The sequence below is a fragment of the Electrona antarctica genome, assembly GCF_951216825.1.
Source record: "Electrona antarctica genome assembly, chromosome: 11".
NCBI lineage: Eukaryota > Metazoa > Chordata > Actinopteri > Myctophiformes > Myctophidae > Electrona > Electrona antarctica.
This window is the reverse complement of record NC_136792.1, coordinates 18,929,884-18,949,301: the sequence shown is the minus strand read 5'-3', so window position 1 is coordinate 18,949,301 and position 19,418 is coordinate 18,929,884. Positions and strand designations below refer to the sequence as shown.

The window sequence follows — 19,418 nt, the reverse complement described above, 5'->3', positions numbered from 1 at the left end:
GCACAGCAAAAAAAAATAACAGAGAAAAAGAGGTGTTTCTCACCTTTGCATAGCGTATCTGTAAGGATCCTGTGTCCAGCTGTTTGACCCTGGAGTCATGCGTGGACACCAGCACACCGTCCTTCCTCCACAGGATGGTGGGCGTGGGATTACCTGAAGCCACACAGCTCAAGACCACTGTGCCGTCCACAGCCACCGTTTGATTGGTTGGACCCTGACGGACTACTGGAGGGGGGCGGTCTGACACGACTGTGAAAAAGGAAGGGGAAAAAATGGCATAAGCGAGTGTGTGGAAATGTAGAAAACAAATGAAGAATGGTTGTGTTGTAGAGAGGATTGAAGGACGGAGCATTCAGGCAATTTCAACAACGCGTGTGTGACTGTGTGTGTGTGTGTGTGTGTGTGTGTGTGTGTGTGTGTGTGTGTGTGTGTGTGTGTGTGTGTGTGTGTGTGTGTGTGTGTGTGTGTGTGTGTGTGTGTGTGTGTGTGTGTGTGTGTGTGTGTGTGTACACAATAGGCAGAGAAGGGTACGAATGAATCTAACAACAGCGTGTAGCCAAGTGAGCATTTGAACAGAGCAAAGGGTAGTGGGAGAGAAAGAAATCCAATTTGAACAACTGGAAGCAATTTTCTAATCATTCAGCAGCAGGGGCTGACCTTAGCCAAACAAAGCGGTGTAATTAAAATGAAACAGGCTCAAATACTTTAGTCCTCTCTCTGTGCAGTTCCACCAGACGTCTGGTATTATACACACTCTCACAGCCGACAACCAAGTGACCCATCCCCCAGCCATAAAACACTGGACAAGAGAGAAAATGCTTAAGAAAAAGAAGAAAAAAAAAAAAACGGAACAGACAGTGTCATTAGCATGAGGATGTTTCCATGTCTTCTCCCCTTCTCCGCCTGTGAGCGCTGGTGTTTTTTGAGCGGTGCCTCCGCTCCATTACGCAGCTATGTGTGTATGTATGTCTGTGGGACAACACAACCGTTAGCTAAACACAGCTAATTTGCATCTATCTGTGGCATGTGATGAGTGAACATACTTGGCCAGCAATCAAACAAACTAACCTCTAATTCTGATTGAGTGAGTGAGTGAGTGAGTGAGTGAGTGAGTGAGTGAGTGAGTGAGTGCGTGCGTGCGTGCGTGCGTGTGTGTGTGCGTGTGTGTGTGAGTTGGAGAAGGAGTTGGAGAAGGAGACAGACAGGGAGACACAGAGAGAGAGAGAGAGAGAGAGAGAGAGAGGTTAAAATTACAGACACACCACAGTGTGACAGGCAGAGTCTGAGGGGATAGAGTATAATTACATACACATTTACATTATAGCATCACTTTTTCATTTTTATTTTGGCCACGGTGTGCACCATCTATCATGTGCGTGCTACTGTAGGGTTATCTAACTGCCTCCTATCATTGTTATCCACACTACTATTGATAACCACTGCTGCCAGCCCTACTGATTTACAAGCTGGCCCTTTTCAGTGAGCAGCAATCAAATGAAAATCTAATGCGGTGTAGAAGTGACACATAATGATGCATGCACATGTGCGTGCATCGTAAGATGAACACTGCGGTGCAACTTTCTGTGCAGCTTTGTCTTTGCTTTGGTACTGGGGATGGTGCAATTACAAAAACATTGTCAGCATGACCTGTAATTACCAGATCTGCCTGTGGAGAAGTAGGGGCCTGCTTACTTTAATAACTGTTATTATTATCCAGAGAGCAAGAGAGAATGAGAGAGAGAGGCTGAGAGAGACAGAAGCCATGCTGGTTCGGGCTTGAAATGAAGAGGGATGGTTGGCAAATGAAGGGATGAATCAAGGTGAGTGGTAGACAAAATAATAACTGTCCATGCAGGTCCGTATGGGAATGGCAGGAATGAAGACAAAGTTAGTGCACCAGGCTGACAGGGACTGGCTACTAGGGTAATTAGAGGGGACCTGATCCAGACCTCACCACACAGCCACAATCCTCCAGCACAAGACGGCAGCAAACCAGCCGTACAACACTGGAGAGACACTAGCCAGACTGAAGGCTCTGAAGCCAAACGCTGAGCCACGGTCTGGGTGAACAGGCACCAGAGAGTCTCTACCCCCTGACAGGAACACATACAGTCGGCCAGACCAATCCCCACAGACCTCAATACGGATATTAATACGCTCCCCAGCACAACCACAGCCTATCAGATGTACAGTCTTAGCGTCATGAGTAAGGATTTACTGAAATACTGATATTTATCCACTCAAATCTTTTCTTTCAATGTTCCTCTCTGTTTAGTCCCTCCCCAAGCTCTGCCATAGACAGAAACCGCCTTGAGAAAGGCTGCCACTCACCGTCAGTGACCTCTAACAGTGCTTTGGTGATGACACTGCCAGCGATGTTGAGGGCCTGGCAGCTGTAGTAACCCACGTCTGAGCGCTCTGCGTCAGTGATGGTCAGGTCTCCAGTCTGAGATACAGAGAAGCGGCTGGATGGCTGCGGAGGCTGATAGGAGAACAGCAGGTTCTGGAAGGAATGAAAGAAAATATATGTGTGCTGCAGTGGGACTTTTATTAATTCTAATTATAATATCTATATCTATATTTATACAGTAGGGGCCCTATCTTGCACGCCGCCGTACCCCTCATCCTTAAACGTTTTTTAAAAACATTTCTAAATAGTTCAAATAGCTGTTCCACAAGCTCACAACGTGTCAATGTAGATCGGCTAGTTGAACTATATTAAAACGTTTTTCAAAATAGTAAAATAACTAAATAAGGCTATAAATACGTTCAGTCATAAGGGCCCTATACAGTTGGAGGCCATCGATATTGTCCTTTTCTTTTTGCTGAGGTTTGCGTGATCTGCGCAAAAGGACAGTTAACCCATTTTGGGCGGGAACCCCTTTTGGTGTTTTAAACATTGTTATAATTTAGCTATTGAAAAATAGCAGATCTACAAGCTCATAGCGCGCCACCGAGTGGCGCGCTACGAGCTTGTAGGTCTGCTATTTTTGAAAAATCGTGAAAATATTTATTTCAGAAAAGGAGGATTTAGAAGGGTTTTTTTAAATTTTGAGGTCAGGCCTAAATGGGTCAAATGATAAGGGACAATATCAGTAACTGTATGTTTGATTAAAATTAAATAAAACGTAAATTGGAAAAGAAAATCATATATATATCATAAAAATCATATATACCTGACTGCCCTCCCGTTGCCAGAAGATGGCTGGCTGAGGGTTTCCAGTAGCTTCACATTGGAAGGTGACAGTTCTGCCGACTCCAACCACCTGGTTTCGAGGTCTCACCACAAATACTGGTGGCACTGGGGAAGGAAAACGCTTGGTCATGTAGAGCAGTGGTTCCCAAACATTTTAGCCCGTGACCAAAAAGAGAAATTTTATGTCTCTCCGGGACCCAAAATAATGAAAATAGCATACAAACTATCAGCTATTTTTGTTTTTTATCTTAAACATTTGTTTTCTAATTTATGGAATTTGTTTTTAAGTCAAGAAAAAAAAAATGAAAAATGTTTCGAAATGATAATTAAAAACAAAATGTAGTAAACAAAAAATAAAGGGACCCATAAAGATGTGTCCGCGACCCACAAATGGGTCCCGACCCAGTGTTTGGGAAGCAGTGATAGAGTGAGAGAATTGGCCATATTCAGACCGCAGCCATCTTACCAGCAAGGTGATACCTAGGTGATACTTCCCATAGACGAATTCAGAAACGGGTCTCATGGTCGCAGTTTACGTATTTCCTGTAGGCGGACTCGACATAGCTGCGGGGTTTAAACCCTCACCAGACGCACCTCTTCTACTACAGGGAACGGTAGAGTGACTGATGTTAGTCTGCCTCAAACGTTACTCTTTTACCTGCTTTTTACTAACACTAACATTACAAAGATGCCCAGAACATCGGGATGAACCTGTGTAGTTTATGGCTGCTCCAACAGTAGTGGCAACATTGAAAAAATAATAATAAATGTCAAAATATCCACCGTGGTGGCTGAGACCAGAGCCATTGAGTAATGGTTGAGACGAAGCAGTGAAAGGTCCTGAAAGATACATAACGTCAGTCTTACCCAATACCAAATCTTTCTGTTTTATGGACACAAGGCTGCCGTACTTTATACCTCGTACTTTAAATGCTTAGTATGAGGTATAAAGTACAGGAGCCTTGTGTTCATAAAACAAAAAGATTGGGTATTGGGTAAGACTGACGTTATGTATCTTTCAGGACCTTTCACTGCTTCATCTCAACCATTACTCAATGGCTCTGGTCTCAGCCACCGCGGTGGATATTTTGACGTTTTTTTTTGGAATGTTGCCACTACTGTTGGAGCAGCCATAAACTACACAGGTTCATCTCGATGTTCTGGGCATCTTTGTAACGTTAGTGTTAGTAAAAAGCAGGTAAAAGAGTAACGTTTGAGGCAGACTAACATCAGTCACTCACCGTTCTCACCGTTCACTGTAGTAGAAGAGGTGCGTCTGGTGAGGGTTTAAACCCCGCAGCTATGTCGAGTCCGCCTACAGGAAATACGTAAGCTGCGACCATGAGACCCGTTTCTGAATTTGTCCATAGACAGCCCATTCATCCAAACAGAAAAGTCCTAATTATATTAAACAATGTCAAAATCACCAACATTGCAGCTGTAGGGAAAGCTTGAATTATCCTCTTTCAATCGGTAAAGTGTTTGTTTCATAAAAATCCACGTAGACATTTTATGAGCTACTTCCTGTCAAGAAATTCCTTGCATGTGATTTTCTTCTGTGTTGGAGTTTGGAAGCGCTCGTTGAATATCACTCAACGGCCCATGTGCACCACCTGTTTTGAATGTGCACATAGTGCAGCAGGCAGCAGGAGGTTGCTTTACTGATAACGAGCGCTTCCATACTCTGATACTTAGAAAATAATCATCTGCAAGGAATTTAGTAGCTCATAACGGTGGATTTTTATTAAACAAAAGCTTTACAGATTGAAATAGGATAATTCAAGCTTTCCCTACAGCTGCAATGTTGGTGATTTTGACGATGTTTAATATAATTAGACTTTTCTGTTTGGATGAATGGGCTGTCTATGGGAAGTAGCACCTAGGTATCACCTTGCTGGCTGCGGTCGGAATATGGCCAATAGCATGGCTTCAATAACATACTGTTGGGATATTTGAATTGAGAACCAGTAAGTTCTGGGGCAACAGATATAGTGTCTGTATACAAATTAGTTACGGTTGGTAGGTTTTTTAAACCGTATATCTTGGAAGCCTAAACTGACAGTTGATCTGGCTCATAATGCCAGCATACAGTATATAAAGATTCCATGGAAAACTACAACCAACGGTTACTATGCCCCTTCATTTGCATGGGCAAGGGCACGGTCCAATAAAATTTACATGGAAATGGGAGATAAATTTGAGCCATCTGTCCATGCTGACACCCTCCAATAGAGCAGGCCAGGGCCAGGATGCAGGGTCCATGCATCTTAATGATAAATCCCATCTCAGACTTTGCACAGTGTCACAGCCCAATGTCATCCACGTGGGCGGCTCTGAGTTGACATTAGACTTTGCTGTACTAATAGGACATCAATGTGGGGAGACACACCCTGAATACAGAGGGCCAGAGGCTGGGCATTTTCCTTCTTCATTTCAAAAGACAGCAGATACGCCCTCGTAATGTGATACTTCTCCTCACATCTTAATGCTTTTTCATACAGCAGCTGTGCAATACATCCACACATAAAAGCAATCTGGAAATCTGTCATATTGAATACAGGCACAATTTGTCCATAAATAGGATGGCGTGTTGGGCAATGCATAAAAGCAAGAGGGGGGAAATAATAGAATGCAATGATGTGGCTTTACCTTGGATGCCCAGACAGAGCATATTTTTACCCATTAATGTCCTTTATTCGCCGTTGCCCATGACAACAGAAACATGAGAGCTGATTGGAGGGTGGAGAGGTGATAGGAGGAGGATGGAAGGGGTTGTGACAGCATCCTGCCTCGGTCAGAGTGGTGAATAGGTGACGGATGACATTTCAACTTACCAGATATGACTGAAAAGGAAACAAAAACACACAACAACAAAAACACAAAGGGGGGATAAATAAATAATAAATTGGATGACACAAAGGGAAGAGATAAGGACAACAATGTGATGTTCATGGGTAAACATACCAAATCATGTCAATGTCATTTAGTGAGGATGAGACATGATGGCATATCACACCCCCAGTTTAAACCCCAGTGACAAAATTGCACGCACACACGCATGCACAGACAGACAAACAGACAGATACAGAGATCTCCATATATGGGCATTAAAATGGAACACAGACAGACAGATTCGGAGACTTGGATTTTCGGTTCTGGACAACTGTTTGTCTGACCGACTTCCCACTCACCCTCGGGTTCTCAGCGATACACGCGGAAATTCTTTTCATCTATCACTCACCCCAAGCAGGCTTGTATTCATGAAAGAGTTTTGTTTGTGTCGAATTGCTTCACAGCGAAGCAGGGAAATGAACAGAAAACTTGATGAATTGGAGAAGAAAAATGTGTATATAAACTCCAACACAGCAGGAGTATAACGAAATTGTGGTGTTTTGGATTTAATGAGGACATGGACTGCTTACAAGACACTTGGGTTATACTTTGAGAGCTGTATTACTTGGAGTTTACGGACAGAAATGTTAGTTATTTTCTTCAATTCATCAAGTATTCTCTTCATGTTTTGATTCGTCATCCAGGAATACAGAAGGAATACACCCCTAAACAATAATTGTGAGTAATTGATATATGTAGGGGGAAAAAAACATTTTGGGGGTTTTCCAAAAATAGTACATCTACAAACTTGTGAGCATTCAGCCTTCCATTTTCGGGGGAAAAAGACATTTCTTTCACAATATCACAAACATGCCCAAAGATAAGTGTGCTGAAATTATGTATTAAAATGATAAAGAGAGGCACGCATATCGTGATGAGACCGTCTTTGCCATTGATCTACATTGTGTGATACCCACATCCAGTGTACATACTGTATCTTTTTCATGGTTTCGCGGGCGTTGCTCGCGTGTGTAAAGATGAACGTCTCCATGGACTCTAATGAGGTCTTGGAGTACCCCCCTATAGCAGCAGCTGGATCACAGAGTCTTTCAAACATAGCCTTGCATATGTAAGACCGGCCCCATAAAAACACAAGGTGAATGTTAACTGTCACTCTCTGGTCATAAATCTCTCCTAGCCAATCACTCACCTTATCTAATCTGTCTGCTTCAACGGCTCCCACGGAAACATAAACGCTGTCAGTCAGAGTAATGACCCCCCCCCCCCCCCCTAGCTCCCCTCCTCCTAACACTGGCCTTTAAAATGCAGATAAGGCACACATCAAAAGGTCCCAGAAAAAGAGGCTTCGCCGCCATCCGTGCGTCCAACCAGGAGGGAAGAGCGGAGATAGACGCAATCATACGCACACGCAAGCAAACACACACGCACGCACGCGCGCACGCACACGCACACGCACACACACACACACACACACACACACACACACACACACACACACACACACACACACACAAATGAATACCACGTAGAAAATACACAACCCCTACACACCGTTCATGTGCGTCTAAGCCTTTAATTAGGTAACCCTACCTCTGCCATGCCACTGTGATCACAGTGGTGGACGTGGAGGGAGAGGTGAGTCTTAAATCTGTCTGGGCTACTTTAGTGAGAGATCTCTGCTGTTGAATAACGGCGACACTGTAACACAGAGGGGAGTCTCTGTATCAATAAGATGATCAAATGTACTGAGCAGTATAGCCTCCAGCCCACCGGGGGGCAGACTATAATGCCAATGACCACTGCAGAGACATTAATAGGGATTTGAGCCATGCTGCAGACCAGGAGGCTAGAAATGGACAACAGCATGCTGAGGACTTAGCGTGATTAATAGGAGCTCCCATTGGGAGGCCTGTGGGAGCGTGTGGTCAGCTTAAAATCTCTGCCCCATTCGGAGCCCTTCCATACCATATATCCACTGCGTTGTGACTTACACAGCACTGTCTGTGACAGGCAATACTACATAAGATGGATGCATCTGATGGTAAATGTACACATGAGATTTAGAGAAGGAGTGATGAGAAGAAAGCATGGCCTCTAACAGCTTTTTGGAGCTTTTTTTTTATCTCCTTGACCGCATATACAGACTGCTGACCTGATTAATATGAGAACAGCTGACAAGTACTGTAGAAAGCCCAGCCATGAGTAAACGGTGAAGGTTCCTCTCATTCACACTGTTTTGGCACAGGTTCCAGGTCTCATTCCACTCCTTTTACATGGGTTATTAGCAACGCTGCTCTGGGGACTACCATTCTATTCAAGGCCTTTCCACTAATAAATCACTGTTAATGGCAAAACTTACCAGCTGAGAAAAAAAACACTAGTTCTGTGAATTATCTTTCCACTACATAATGGATTCACATTCGTATGATGAATATTCCTGGGTGAGGTTTCTAACAAAACATAAACATTAGTTAACCACACACCAAAACGCGTAAAAAAAAAAGGAAAAAGGTGGGTCTGTACAGTACACACACACACACACACACACACACACACACACACACACACACACACACACACACACACACACACACACACACACACACACACACACACACACACACACACACACACACACACACACACGTGCGCGCACACACTACTGGAAAGACCATCTCTCTATATTGTCATCTGGCTTAGATTAATGATTTTACAATCAACCCGTAAATATAACCTGTGGCTTGGCCAATTATGTGTTCTTACGTCAATAAATGGAAATTTTGACTTGACATGTTTATGAGTGTGTAAAGGAGGTGCTGTAGACAGACAAACGCATGTGTAAAACAATAATTCACTGATTAAGTTAGTAACGAGAGCAGAGCGCAGAGAAAGAAAAATAGCCCCAGGCGCCACTGCACAAAGGCTGCATTGTTCATTGACACTCTGGCCATGGAAGGTGCTAAAAACTCTCAGTCCATTCTTCTTCAAAACAGTCTTCTGATTCTTTCATGGGCTTTGAAATTAAATTAGGTTAAAGGATGGCAAATTCAACAGAACATGCCGAGTAATATCAATTTCACAGACTGCGCTGCAATGATAAACAAATTACATAACAGTTCTTGTAGGAACAACTTCTATTGATATTGAGTTTGAGTTGCTGAGTGAGTTTCCCTTTTCCATTTCAATTCATTTGGTTTTATTGGCCATCCAGCCATCAGAGAGGATTTGGAAGAGACTCGAGTTCAAGGAATGTTTACATGAATTCCACTTAGGCTCACTTTGACTAAATACGAAATGTTATTACCTGTATTGTGGTGCAGTATTCTCTGAACCAAACCGATATTACTAAACTACGTCAACTGTTAAGGAACTCTTGTTCAGTGCATCAACAATTTCCAAAATATCAGAATATGGTGCTTATGTGAATGTGGACAACCCCCTATTCTGGAACCCTGGACACAGATAATAGCACAGCAAATCTATTCCATAACATTTCTGAAAGCTACACATAACATCCAGAGTGTAAAAACTTCCATTTTCCATGTACCAGGCAGAAGACAAATAGGTTGTGACTAAAAAGACAGACAGCTTCTCCCCTGGCCTGGTGTGACAGTAGTCTTTCTTGACAACTTCAACTACATCTTAACTCCCTCCCTACGCATTGACCATTCTACTCCAGTTCATTTAGACCTGCAATTACCAGACTCTCCATCCCTTTCCTTTTGGCTGTGTCTGTAATTAGAACCAAGTCATTTCCGGGCGTGGGATTGTGGCTGGCTTGTCTTTAATTAGCTGGACTACTCAATGCCCACAACCTCCCTGGCCTCTTCATCTCCTGGTCTGGCTACAGCTGGAGATGATGGAGATGGACAAGGTTTCTAGGAACTAACCATACTATATATACGATACACAGAGACATATAGGTAGGATCAAATAAGCCATGATAAAATCATATGTATGACTTGACACACCATTATGTCTTATTATTCATCCAATATTGCATTTGGTGGACTGTTAATTAATGCTGTCCTGTTAAAAACGGGGGTAAAAAATAAAAAGAAAAAAAAACATCACACTTGTGTGAAGTGAGTGGTGCCTTTTATCATGATGTCACAGGGGACCAGGCTCCAGCCACTATCTGTCATATGTTCTGGTCGTGCCCATCATTATCACAATTCTGGTTTTCTCTTACATCTGTGACAAAGAGATCAGTCCTTCATTGCTGTGTTTGGGGTGGTCCCTGGTGAAATGACGGCATCAGTTGTCCAATCCGACGCCATAGCCTTCTCCTCCCTATTGGCCCGACGCCTTATTCTGTTCAATTAGAAATCAGCTATTCCCCATCACATCAACGCTGGGTCGGAGATGTGATGGCACACCTAATACTTGAGAAGCTTAAATATTCCACCAGGGGCTCCGCCCAGAAATTCTATAAGGTTTGGCAGCCATTTTTGGACTATTTTAAACAAAAATTCCCGGCTGAGGATGTTCAGGTGTAGGACAGCTGTCTAATAGTTTAATTATTCTTGTATAGCAAGTGACGATCTGTTTGAGAACATTGTAATGTGATGCAATATGATATAACCTTATTACCTTTATATTTTTATTTCACTTTATTTTATTGTGTCTGTTTTGGTCCTGTATTTCAGTCTTTTTTTATTTACTTATTTTTCTCAAGGTGTTCTTAACAGATTGCATGCCAGGGGCAGAATCTCCGATAAAAGTGACTAGGATGTTTTGCCTACGTCTCTACTTGCAGGCCTCAGGGAATCCGCCTGAGGACAGGGCGGTCATGTGCTAATGAAGAGAATGCAAAGGTTTTAGCCTCTCAAAAATTATTCGAAGCCATGTGGGGTTTCATTGAACCAACACATCAATGCTGTTCTGTTTCATTAGTCAAGCTTTCATCAAGAAGAGGGAAAGGGTGGAAAAAAGGCAATAAGAGAGATGGATATATTGATGGGCTTATTGACAGGACTGTCTAATCTCGTCCCTCAAAGCAGGCCAAAGATTGCTGGGTTGTGGAGAAAATGAAGAAATAATTGCAAAGGGCAGCCATGTGAAGATGAGGTATCTGTGTTTGTGGGTAAAAAGGGGGGGTTGCCTGTGGAATAGAAATATCTTGTCTCTCTATATCTCCTGTAGACTGCTGGGAGTGACATTAATATGACTGACCTCACCGCAGAAACCTCTATTCCCATTCAGCCCCACGACCACAATATGCCCCAGTCCCAATTCCCCTCCCGTTCTGCTCCAGTGGTGAGCCACCTTCACCATACTTGATACCCCTTCATCCAACCTCCTCCATCCTCCATTCACTGAACCTACTACCTCCCGCTTTGCCGGCTTTTCTCCTCCCTTCGTCTCTCTCCTGACTCCCCCACATTCCCATTAGTTTGCCGTTAAATAGCCCCAGTGTTCCCCTTGGTTCTCTGGAGAGTTTGGGGAGGGGGTGATCCCAGCCCCCAACTCCCACTGAATGGCTTCTTTCTGAATGTTCACGCTCTGTGACCAGCTGCTTTAGATTCTCGCTGTGTTAATAGGATGTCCAATCGAGAGCGGACCACGACAAACACACAGACACGCCATAGGCCCACTGATGATACTGTATGTCTTAAATGTGAAGGGAGACCACCCTCTGGAGAAATGCCACTTGTACAGGGCAGATGAGATCGATTGCTGTTGAGCTCCCATGTGCACGATGTAACGGGTGTTATGGATTTTCACATTCTCCATTTATTAGAAATCAATCAGCTAATTGAGAGCGAATAGTTGAAAGTGATGAGCACGGAACACTAAAGCCGAGAGCTATAATTGCAATGTGGTTGGGCTAAATTGCGTCTGAAAGAAACCCTGCTATAATCTATGAGTGGGATTGAATTTAGACTAACTTGGGGTATGAAAAAAAAACATATAGGACAATTAACTCACAGCCCTCAGAGGGCCTATGAATTAAAAAGTTGGGCAAATAACAATTAGGGTGTAAAAATGTGGTCAGTGGTGTGACTCTGTGGTCTTTACCGTGAACGGTGAGCGTCGCAGCTGCCTCCGCTTTGCCCACCATGTTCTCTGCAACACAGGTGTAGGAACCCGCATCAGCCGAGGTCAGACGACGGATCTTCAAGGTGTGGTCTTCACGAATCTCAAATCTGAATAAAAAACAATGTGTCCGCATAATACTGGTCAGGCACACAGTACCTTTTGAAACGCGAAGCATCGTAAATTAGCTGATGACAGAGACAAAATGCAAGCAGTGGTTCAAACACAGAGAGGAGGAGAAGAGGGGAGGGGGAAGGTATTGTGTGCAGAAAGGGAGAACGTGATGAGTCATATTGTACCTTCCCTTAGGCAGGTCCCCATCCTCTTTCCTCCAGCGCACGGTGGGAACTGGGTCACCACGGGCCTCGCACCTGAACTCTACACTCAGGTCCACCATCACCACCTGGCTGCCTGGACGGCGCACAAAGCTGGGGCGCTCTGCACAGAAACATACGCAGCATGCAACATGTATCAGAGACCATGCAAAACATGCTATACGGTACGGGTATAGCTGCATTACGTTCAATACATCATGTCTCAAATATGTCTCTTTGAATTGAGTTACACTTAAGATTCCTTAAGATCTGGTGATCTGACGGTTTTAAATGGATTGAAATCAAATTGAATGTTGGATTAAGTGCAATGAAAAGAAAACCGACTAATCCCAGATATCTGGTGTAGCTTCAACTGCCTCACTGAAACCTGAACCATTCTCTTTCTTCCTTTCCTTTCCTTCCTTCTTCTTTTTTTTCTTTCTTTCCTTTCTTTCATTATTTCCTTCCTATATAGTATATATTATGTTATTTCCAAGAGCTCAAAAGTCAAAAGTCCCTCTGAGAATTCCTTAATAAGCAACCACTACTGTTGTTTACTCAAACAATAGCTAAGGGCTGGCTTCTTTGAAGTCTTGACGGTATTATTTCTGTATGCATAATTATTGATCTTGTGAGGAAAGACTATGCTCTGGTGCTGTTCTTGCTGGCAGAGAGTATAAAAGGTCCATTGGGAACGGAAGTGAAGAAAGTGAGAAGGGATTACTATAAGTTCAGTAGCATGGACGCTCTACACTGGGACACTGCTCTGTGCGTTCGTGTGTGCATGCGTGCGTGCATGCGTGCGTGCGTGCGTGCGTGCGTGCGTGCGTGCGTGCGTGCGTGCGTGCGTGCGTGCGTGCGTGCGTGCGTGCGTGTGTGTTTGTGTGTACTGAGGGATGTCAGAGGTCACTCATGGTGAAACAGGGTGCAGCTGGTCAGAGGAGAGAAGCTGATATGGGATCAGTGGGGGATTCATAGTTAACTGTGAGATTGGAGGTCATCTCACACTCTATTTGATATGGGTCACTGACACCATTTAGTTTCCAAGAAGATACACACTCTTAACATCTGGACTCTGTTGTGTGCATGTATGTGTGAATGTGTACAGGGGGTGTCAGGCAGTGATAATAGATATAGAGGATTACCTACCAAGCACAGTAAGTTCAGCTATTTCACTTTCCCGTTCTCCGACCATGTTTGTGCCCACACACACGTACTTCCCAGCATCGCTCTTCCTGGCGTTGGTTATCATCAGCTTCCCTCCACGTATCTGAGTAGCAGAAGAAGAAATATGAGGTCCAATCCGGAGAGAAGTGACTGGAATAGGGAAAATGTATCCTTCTTCTGTCGCTCGTGACAATAACTTGAGAAGTTATTGTCACGAACGTGAGAAGTTAGCTTACATTGTCTAGTGATGTGGCCGTGTGTATAAAATAGGCTTAAAGGACCACTTCACCACTTTTCAACTTCTCTTCCTATAATTGGTCCTAACTAATGTTCATGATAAAATACCACCATTTGTTCCTACTCAGTCTGTGTCTCATAGGAAGGCTGTGGGCAGTTCAGAAACCCGTCCACCAGTGACATCATCGATGGTGAATCCAAGCTAATAGAAACGGCAGGCTTTGCAAAAGTTGAAGCCATCGTTCTCACGATAATACAAATCTAAATATATTTTAAAACAAATCTTGTTTTAAAAAAAAATCTGCCTAACGATGATGTCACTGGTGGACGGGTGTCCGAACTGCCCAAAGCCCTCATATGAGACACAGACTGAGTAGGAAAAAATGGTGGTGTTTTATCATGAACATTAGTGAGAACCAATTATATGAAGAGATGTTGAAAAGTGGTGAAGTGGTCCTTTAAGAGAGAAATGTTGCCCAGGGTCGTTCTCACAGACAACCAAAAGTCACACAACAGAAAGTCACATAACAACTGATAGGTTTTTTGGGGATTTATTTGTAGATTTGTTGTTTTGCGGATGTCGTATTACATGTGCCCTGCTTAATTATAAATCTTATGCCCCATGCCCTGCAATAATTATGAATCGTTACTTATGCCCCATGCCCATGTATTTTTCATGTGACTCAGGTCACACTGTCCCACTGATTTCGGTTCTCACTTCTCCCCTAGCCAGCGTGTATAGATAAAGGATTGTTTTCTCCTGTTTGCCATAACACTATCGGCCCCTTTGTAACAACATGTTTTTTGCCCTTGAATTTGTATTCTCCCGTAGCAGACATTCCGTCTCCCTCGCTCTCCTATTTACGTCTTAAAGACGTTATATTAGTCGGCTCGGCCGTCAGTTGTAGTGTGCCAAGTACACCTCCCAGCTATAGGTGCCGCTATTATTCACTTTTTGTAACCTCTGAACTCAGATTGAACACTTTCCCATGTCAACGTTTTTTTTTTAGTTATGCCCTATAAATTGTTGTCACTGATGATGTGTCAGTGAGAGATCTTTTTAACGCTGTACGGACATACTATCATTTCTCTCCTCTCTGGTACTTTTACTCTTTCAATATCTAAGTATTGTAGTTTTCCTCTAAAGTATTTATCCTTAAAAGGTATTAAAATAGGATTACAGTTTTACATTATGACATTAAAGATAAAGTTAATATTCACTTAGTTTAAAAGGTTTTACAGTCCTTCTGACTTGAGTACTTTTACTCTATTACATTCTTCCAATCCTCCCCTTACAACGGAGTTAGACATTAAAAGTGTTGGGTTATTAATATTCATAATAGGTAAATATGTATCCTTTAAATTTACATAACAACATACTGTAACAGTCTTAAAATGTCCTGGTACTGAGCTATGTAGCTCTGCTCTTGGTTCACAGAGATAGACTCTATACCCTCCTTGACTTATACTTGTGGTCTGTATTACTTTATCAGTCAACTTGTTCCTTCTCAGGGAAGGCTCAGCCAAAAATCACTTTCCCAATCTGACACAACCACATTGTTCCCTGAGGGAACACCTACAGTACAGCACTGCGGTGGAGTCGATTCGGTGGAAGCACTTTTCCAGTTGTCAAAGTGAGCTTCAACACAGCTCTCTCATCTATTGGCAAGAATGTTTCTAACTGGAATGACTATTGCCGTTGAGAGTATACATACATACAGGTGAAAGCAACAGCATGCATGTGTGCATAGTTGCATACGTGAGCATTCACGGCACGCACCCAATAGGCATGTGTTAGTCCAGGTGAATGTGATGTCTGTTATTTCCCAGGGCTTTGATTACAGGCTAGAGGAGGAGGCTTTGTTCTCAGGCAGCCAGAGAGGCAGCCCAGGCCCCAGTGCAGGCCCCCCAGCCGCTCTCTCAACTGACAACCATGCCAGTCAGAGCATGGACAGACAATAGTATGGTGCACCACTGATCTGCCTGCTCTGACGGGGCTTAAGGTTTTAAATGCACACCTCGGCCCACAAGACGGGGACCCCCACCCTCACACATGTAATGGATCCCCTTATTAGAGAACCACTGAGGTGTGCATACTTGACAGAGTTGCACTGCACACAATCCCTGGTTTACTCAAGCCCTCATACATGTGTGTTCGGTTTACGCTTTGCTTTGCTATGTCTCACTCAATCTGCTTCACGGAAGTAAACACTCCACATGCACATGCACTGCACTGCAGGTGATCATAAAGCAGTTTCGTCACTGACATAGGGAGCACAACCTTGATACCCGTCGCGCTGAGTTTTAATAGGCATTGAAACCTTATGTAACAGCCAGACACAGAAGCCATTGATGTATGCTGAATGAGATGAGATGAGGATTTATAACACTATGCAAGATTTTACTGGCAAAAAACACAACCCATCTGTGCTGTATTAAAATTCATATGCAAGGTAAAACTCGAAGAGGCTTTTTACAGTAAATTCCCTTTGACTTATTCAAATATGGAATCTACTGTAAATATGGACATCACTTTTTTGCTACGTTCTATGAATTCGCATTTGATTTGGGATTTGTGAGTTTAAAATTGACGTGTACTTTTCTGCTGTTTTCTCTCTCTATAATATTTGCATATTGTAAATATGTAATCTTAAAAAATACAAAATAAAAACTCCTGGACTGTGGCCTCGCTGGAGTGGCGGGGGGGGGGGGGGGGGGGGGTTGTCAAGGGTCCTTGAGGAACAACTCAACTCACTTCAAAACCGGACACATTCTTTCTGGATTCTGAGGCCTTCCTCTGCCCCTCACGCTCACTGTTTAATATTCATGGTAAAAGAAGAGGCAAGGGGGAACATGAACTGTCAGGCAACAGAAGGCTGGCTTTTTTGGGGGCACCCCGCGGTGCTGGAGGGGTTTGAAGTGTCATTATGTTACTGTTTGTTTGAGGAAAGGCTTAACAGCTAAAACATTGTGGCACTCACAAAGGCCCAAGGTCAGGTCGGACCAGAGGAGGAGGAGGACCGTTGGTCCCACAAGGTTTTGACATAAGGATCCACTTTGGGTCCAGTGCACTCGGTGTATTTTCCCACCTCTGTAGAGCTTTCCCATTCTCCACAGGCATACTTGAAGTGCCAGAACAGCAGGGATCCTGTGAGCATTTCTTTACCTCACCGCTTTCGTGCAACACAACATACAACTATTATGAAGTGAATGGCTTTCTCTAGAGGTCCCATCCGTCCAATCTGAATTAGGTAAATCAGCTTTTTGCTTCGATGCCCCCACCACATGGAACACTTTACAACAAACATTGAAAATTAACACCCCAATATCCTATGGTCATTTTAATAACCTGCTTTTGAACCTCCCTACCTCAACATGTAACTGTTTTTAACTTGTGTTTTGTCTCAATGTCTGTATAATGATGTCTCTCCTTACATGAAGTTTTGATTTGTGTTTTATGTCTTAAACTGTTTCATGAGGGATGAGGGAGAACCTCAATTGCTCTTTCGAGAATAAATAAAGGTTTCAATCAATTATTATTATTATGTATTTATTTTTTGTGTGAAAATTGTCGCCTATAATGAGATAAGGAAACCAGGTTGAAAGTAGTTAAGTCCATCTGTGGCTTCTATAATTCTTTAACCAAAAGTATTAACAACAGCTCGTGAATAATAACTATAATTTAATCCACTGGAACACTGGTTCTATTTTTCCTTTTCCCAACGTAACGTTTTGGTCATACAACGAGGTTTCCGCCCAACAGCGACATTATCCTCTGTATGCAACACAACACAACAAAAAAGCCTGCTGAAAGCCCCAATAATCTGACCATTATCCCTGCTTTACAGGGATATGGCTCTATCCTGCTGCCTTTTGTCTCATGTCATTTGGCAGTGCTGATAATGCAAAAGCCCAGCCATTCTCCATGCACTCTGTTGGTATTCATGATGAACCATTTCATTTTCCAGGCTGATAATTAGCCATGACTACTATACAAAAAGAGTCTGGACAATGTATTGCACCTTGGCTATTTGTGATGCTGCTGATTGATTCTCTCTGTCAGCAGACAATGGTTGGTTTAGACTCAAAACATCACCCGTCCCACAATGTTGTCTTTTCTTCCTCTCTCTGTTCTATTATCATGCCCTCATCGCTCCTGTCAGACCTGTTTTATTCAGGTGTGAAGAAGCCGTCCAGCTGCCGCCAGTGGCACAGCAGCATTCATGGATTGAAGACCTTGCCGTCTTTTGTTTGCGTCTTTTGAAGCTTGTCATCACTCGTCCAGATGCAGGCATGGACGTACAGTATGTGCAAGATGCCATACGACATGTCATCGCCATTTACAGACAGCTGACTGAACTAGATAGGAGAGCAGAAACAGACACTTCTCTCAGATGTCCCTGCCTCTGTGAAGTTTACAACCCTCGTCTTTATTCTGCGGCCACCAGAAGCCTAGCAGACCGCGCCGCAGTCGAACAGAGAAAAGAGAGTAAATCCCTGCTGCAGGTGGTTTGCGGAGTCTGACTCTGATCGTCAGCGATCACCAAGGAGACCGCACGTCCCAGCATGTCGAGTGTTGGGGAGGAATGGCCTGAACCCAACACAACAATGCAGGGTGGCGCAGGAGCCCTTTGATGAGCTCAGCTGTTCATCACATTATGAAGCCTTAAATGCCCCCCCCCCCTCCCCTTCACGACCCACCCTTCATTTCTATCCGTACCAGCTCTTTATCCACCCAGACCGATCATATGCTTGCTGTAGAGACGCTCCTTTTGCTGACAGTCAACCATCTCAGAATTCAGCTTTCTAGATCAAGCATTTGCACCATCCATTCTCCCACCTGTCAGCCCAGCTAATTGCACACGGGGGGCCAGGATATATGTAGAGCTGCCTTAAAAGCACTCATAGGGGAGTCCTCATCCTGAATGTCCTCGTCCTAGACCAGCACTTTGCTGCCAGGCTGGCCCAGACGGGCTGTTAAATCTACTACTTCCGCACAAAGCCCAACTCCACAGCAGGCTACAGGGACTTAGCTTCAAGTCATGGAGCCAGTTACAACATCCTAAATGGTAAATGGTAAATGGCGCATTTATATAGCGCCTTTATCCAAGGCGCTACATAGATTGTGCATTACATTCACCCATTCATACACCAATGGCAGCGGAAACCATGCAAGATACCAACCTAATCCTACATTTGCTATTCATACTGTACATACAGTACATCATTGCACAAAATCACAAATACAATCGAGGGTGTACGTCTTCACTTCCACCGCACCGGCATGTGGGGGACTGGACGGATGTTATCGTGAAGATGTATAAACAGCAGAACTGGCTGGTGTGTGTTCTATTTAGAAGGGCTGCAATCTAATTATGAGAAAGGCCATGTGCAAGAGAGCTGCATATAATACTGAGAACTGGAAACAGTGCCTCATTGTCCTCAAAGTTCCTCTCCTGTAGTATATTAAAGCAAGAGGCATGTTTGGCAGGGTTGATAATGATGAGAATTACTGTACTGTACATGTATATGTACTGTATGATACACCAGTGATTCTCAAACATTTTTTACAGCTCTAGCAGTGATTCTCAACCATTCAAGGACCCCCAGTT

The 19,418-nt window shown here is 43.6% G+C and overlaps 1 protein-coding gene across 1 annotated transcript in view; it reads right to left on the bottom strand.

The window, feature by feature from the left end:
- Nucleotides 1-19,418, bottom strand: part of robo1 (roundabout, axon guidance receptor, homolog 1) — a 258,413-nt gene that overhangs the window by 34,070 nt on the left and 204,925 nt on the right. The window contains exons 6-11 of the mRNA XM_079513570.1: nucleotides 13,552-13,672; nucleotides 12,388-12,526; nucleotides 12,071-12,198; nucleotides 3,177-3,301; nucleotides 2,332-2,503; nucleotides 44-249 (exon numbers count right to left, since the gene is read on the bottom strand). Coding sequence (XP_079369696.1) covers nucleotides 44-249; nucleotides 2,332-2,503; nucleotides 3,177-3,301; nucleotides 12,071-12,198; nucleotides 12,388-12,526; nucleotides 13,552-13,672 — 891 coding nt within the window. The remainder of the gene's footprint in view (nucleotides 1-43; nucleotides 250-2,331; nucleotides 2,504-3,176; nucleotides 3,302-12,070; nucleotides 12,199-12,387; nucleotides 12,527-13,551; nucleotides 13,673-19,418) is intronic.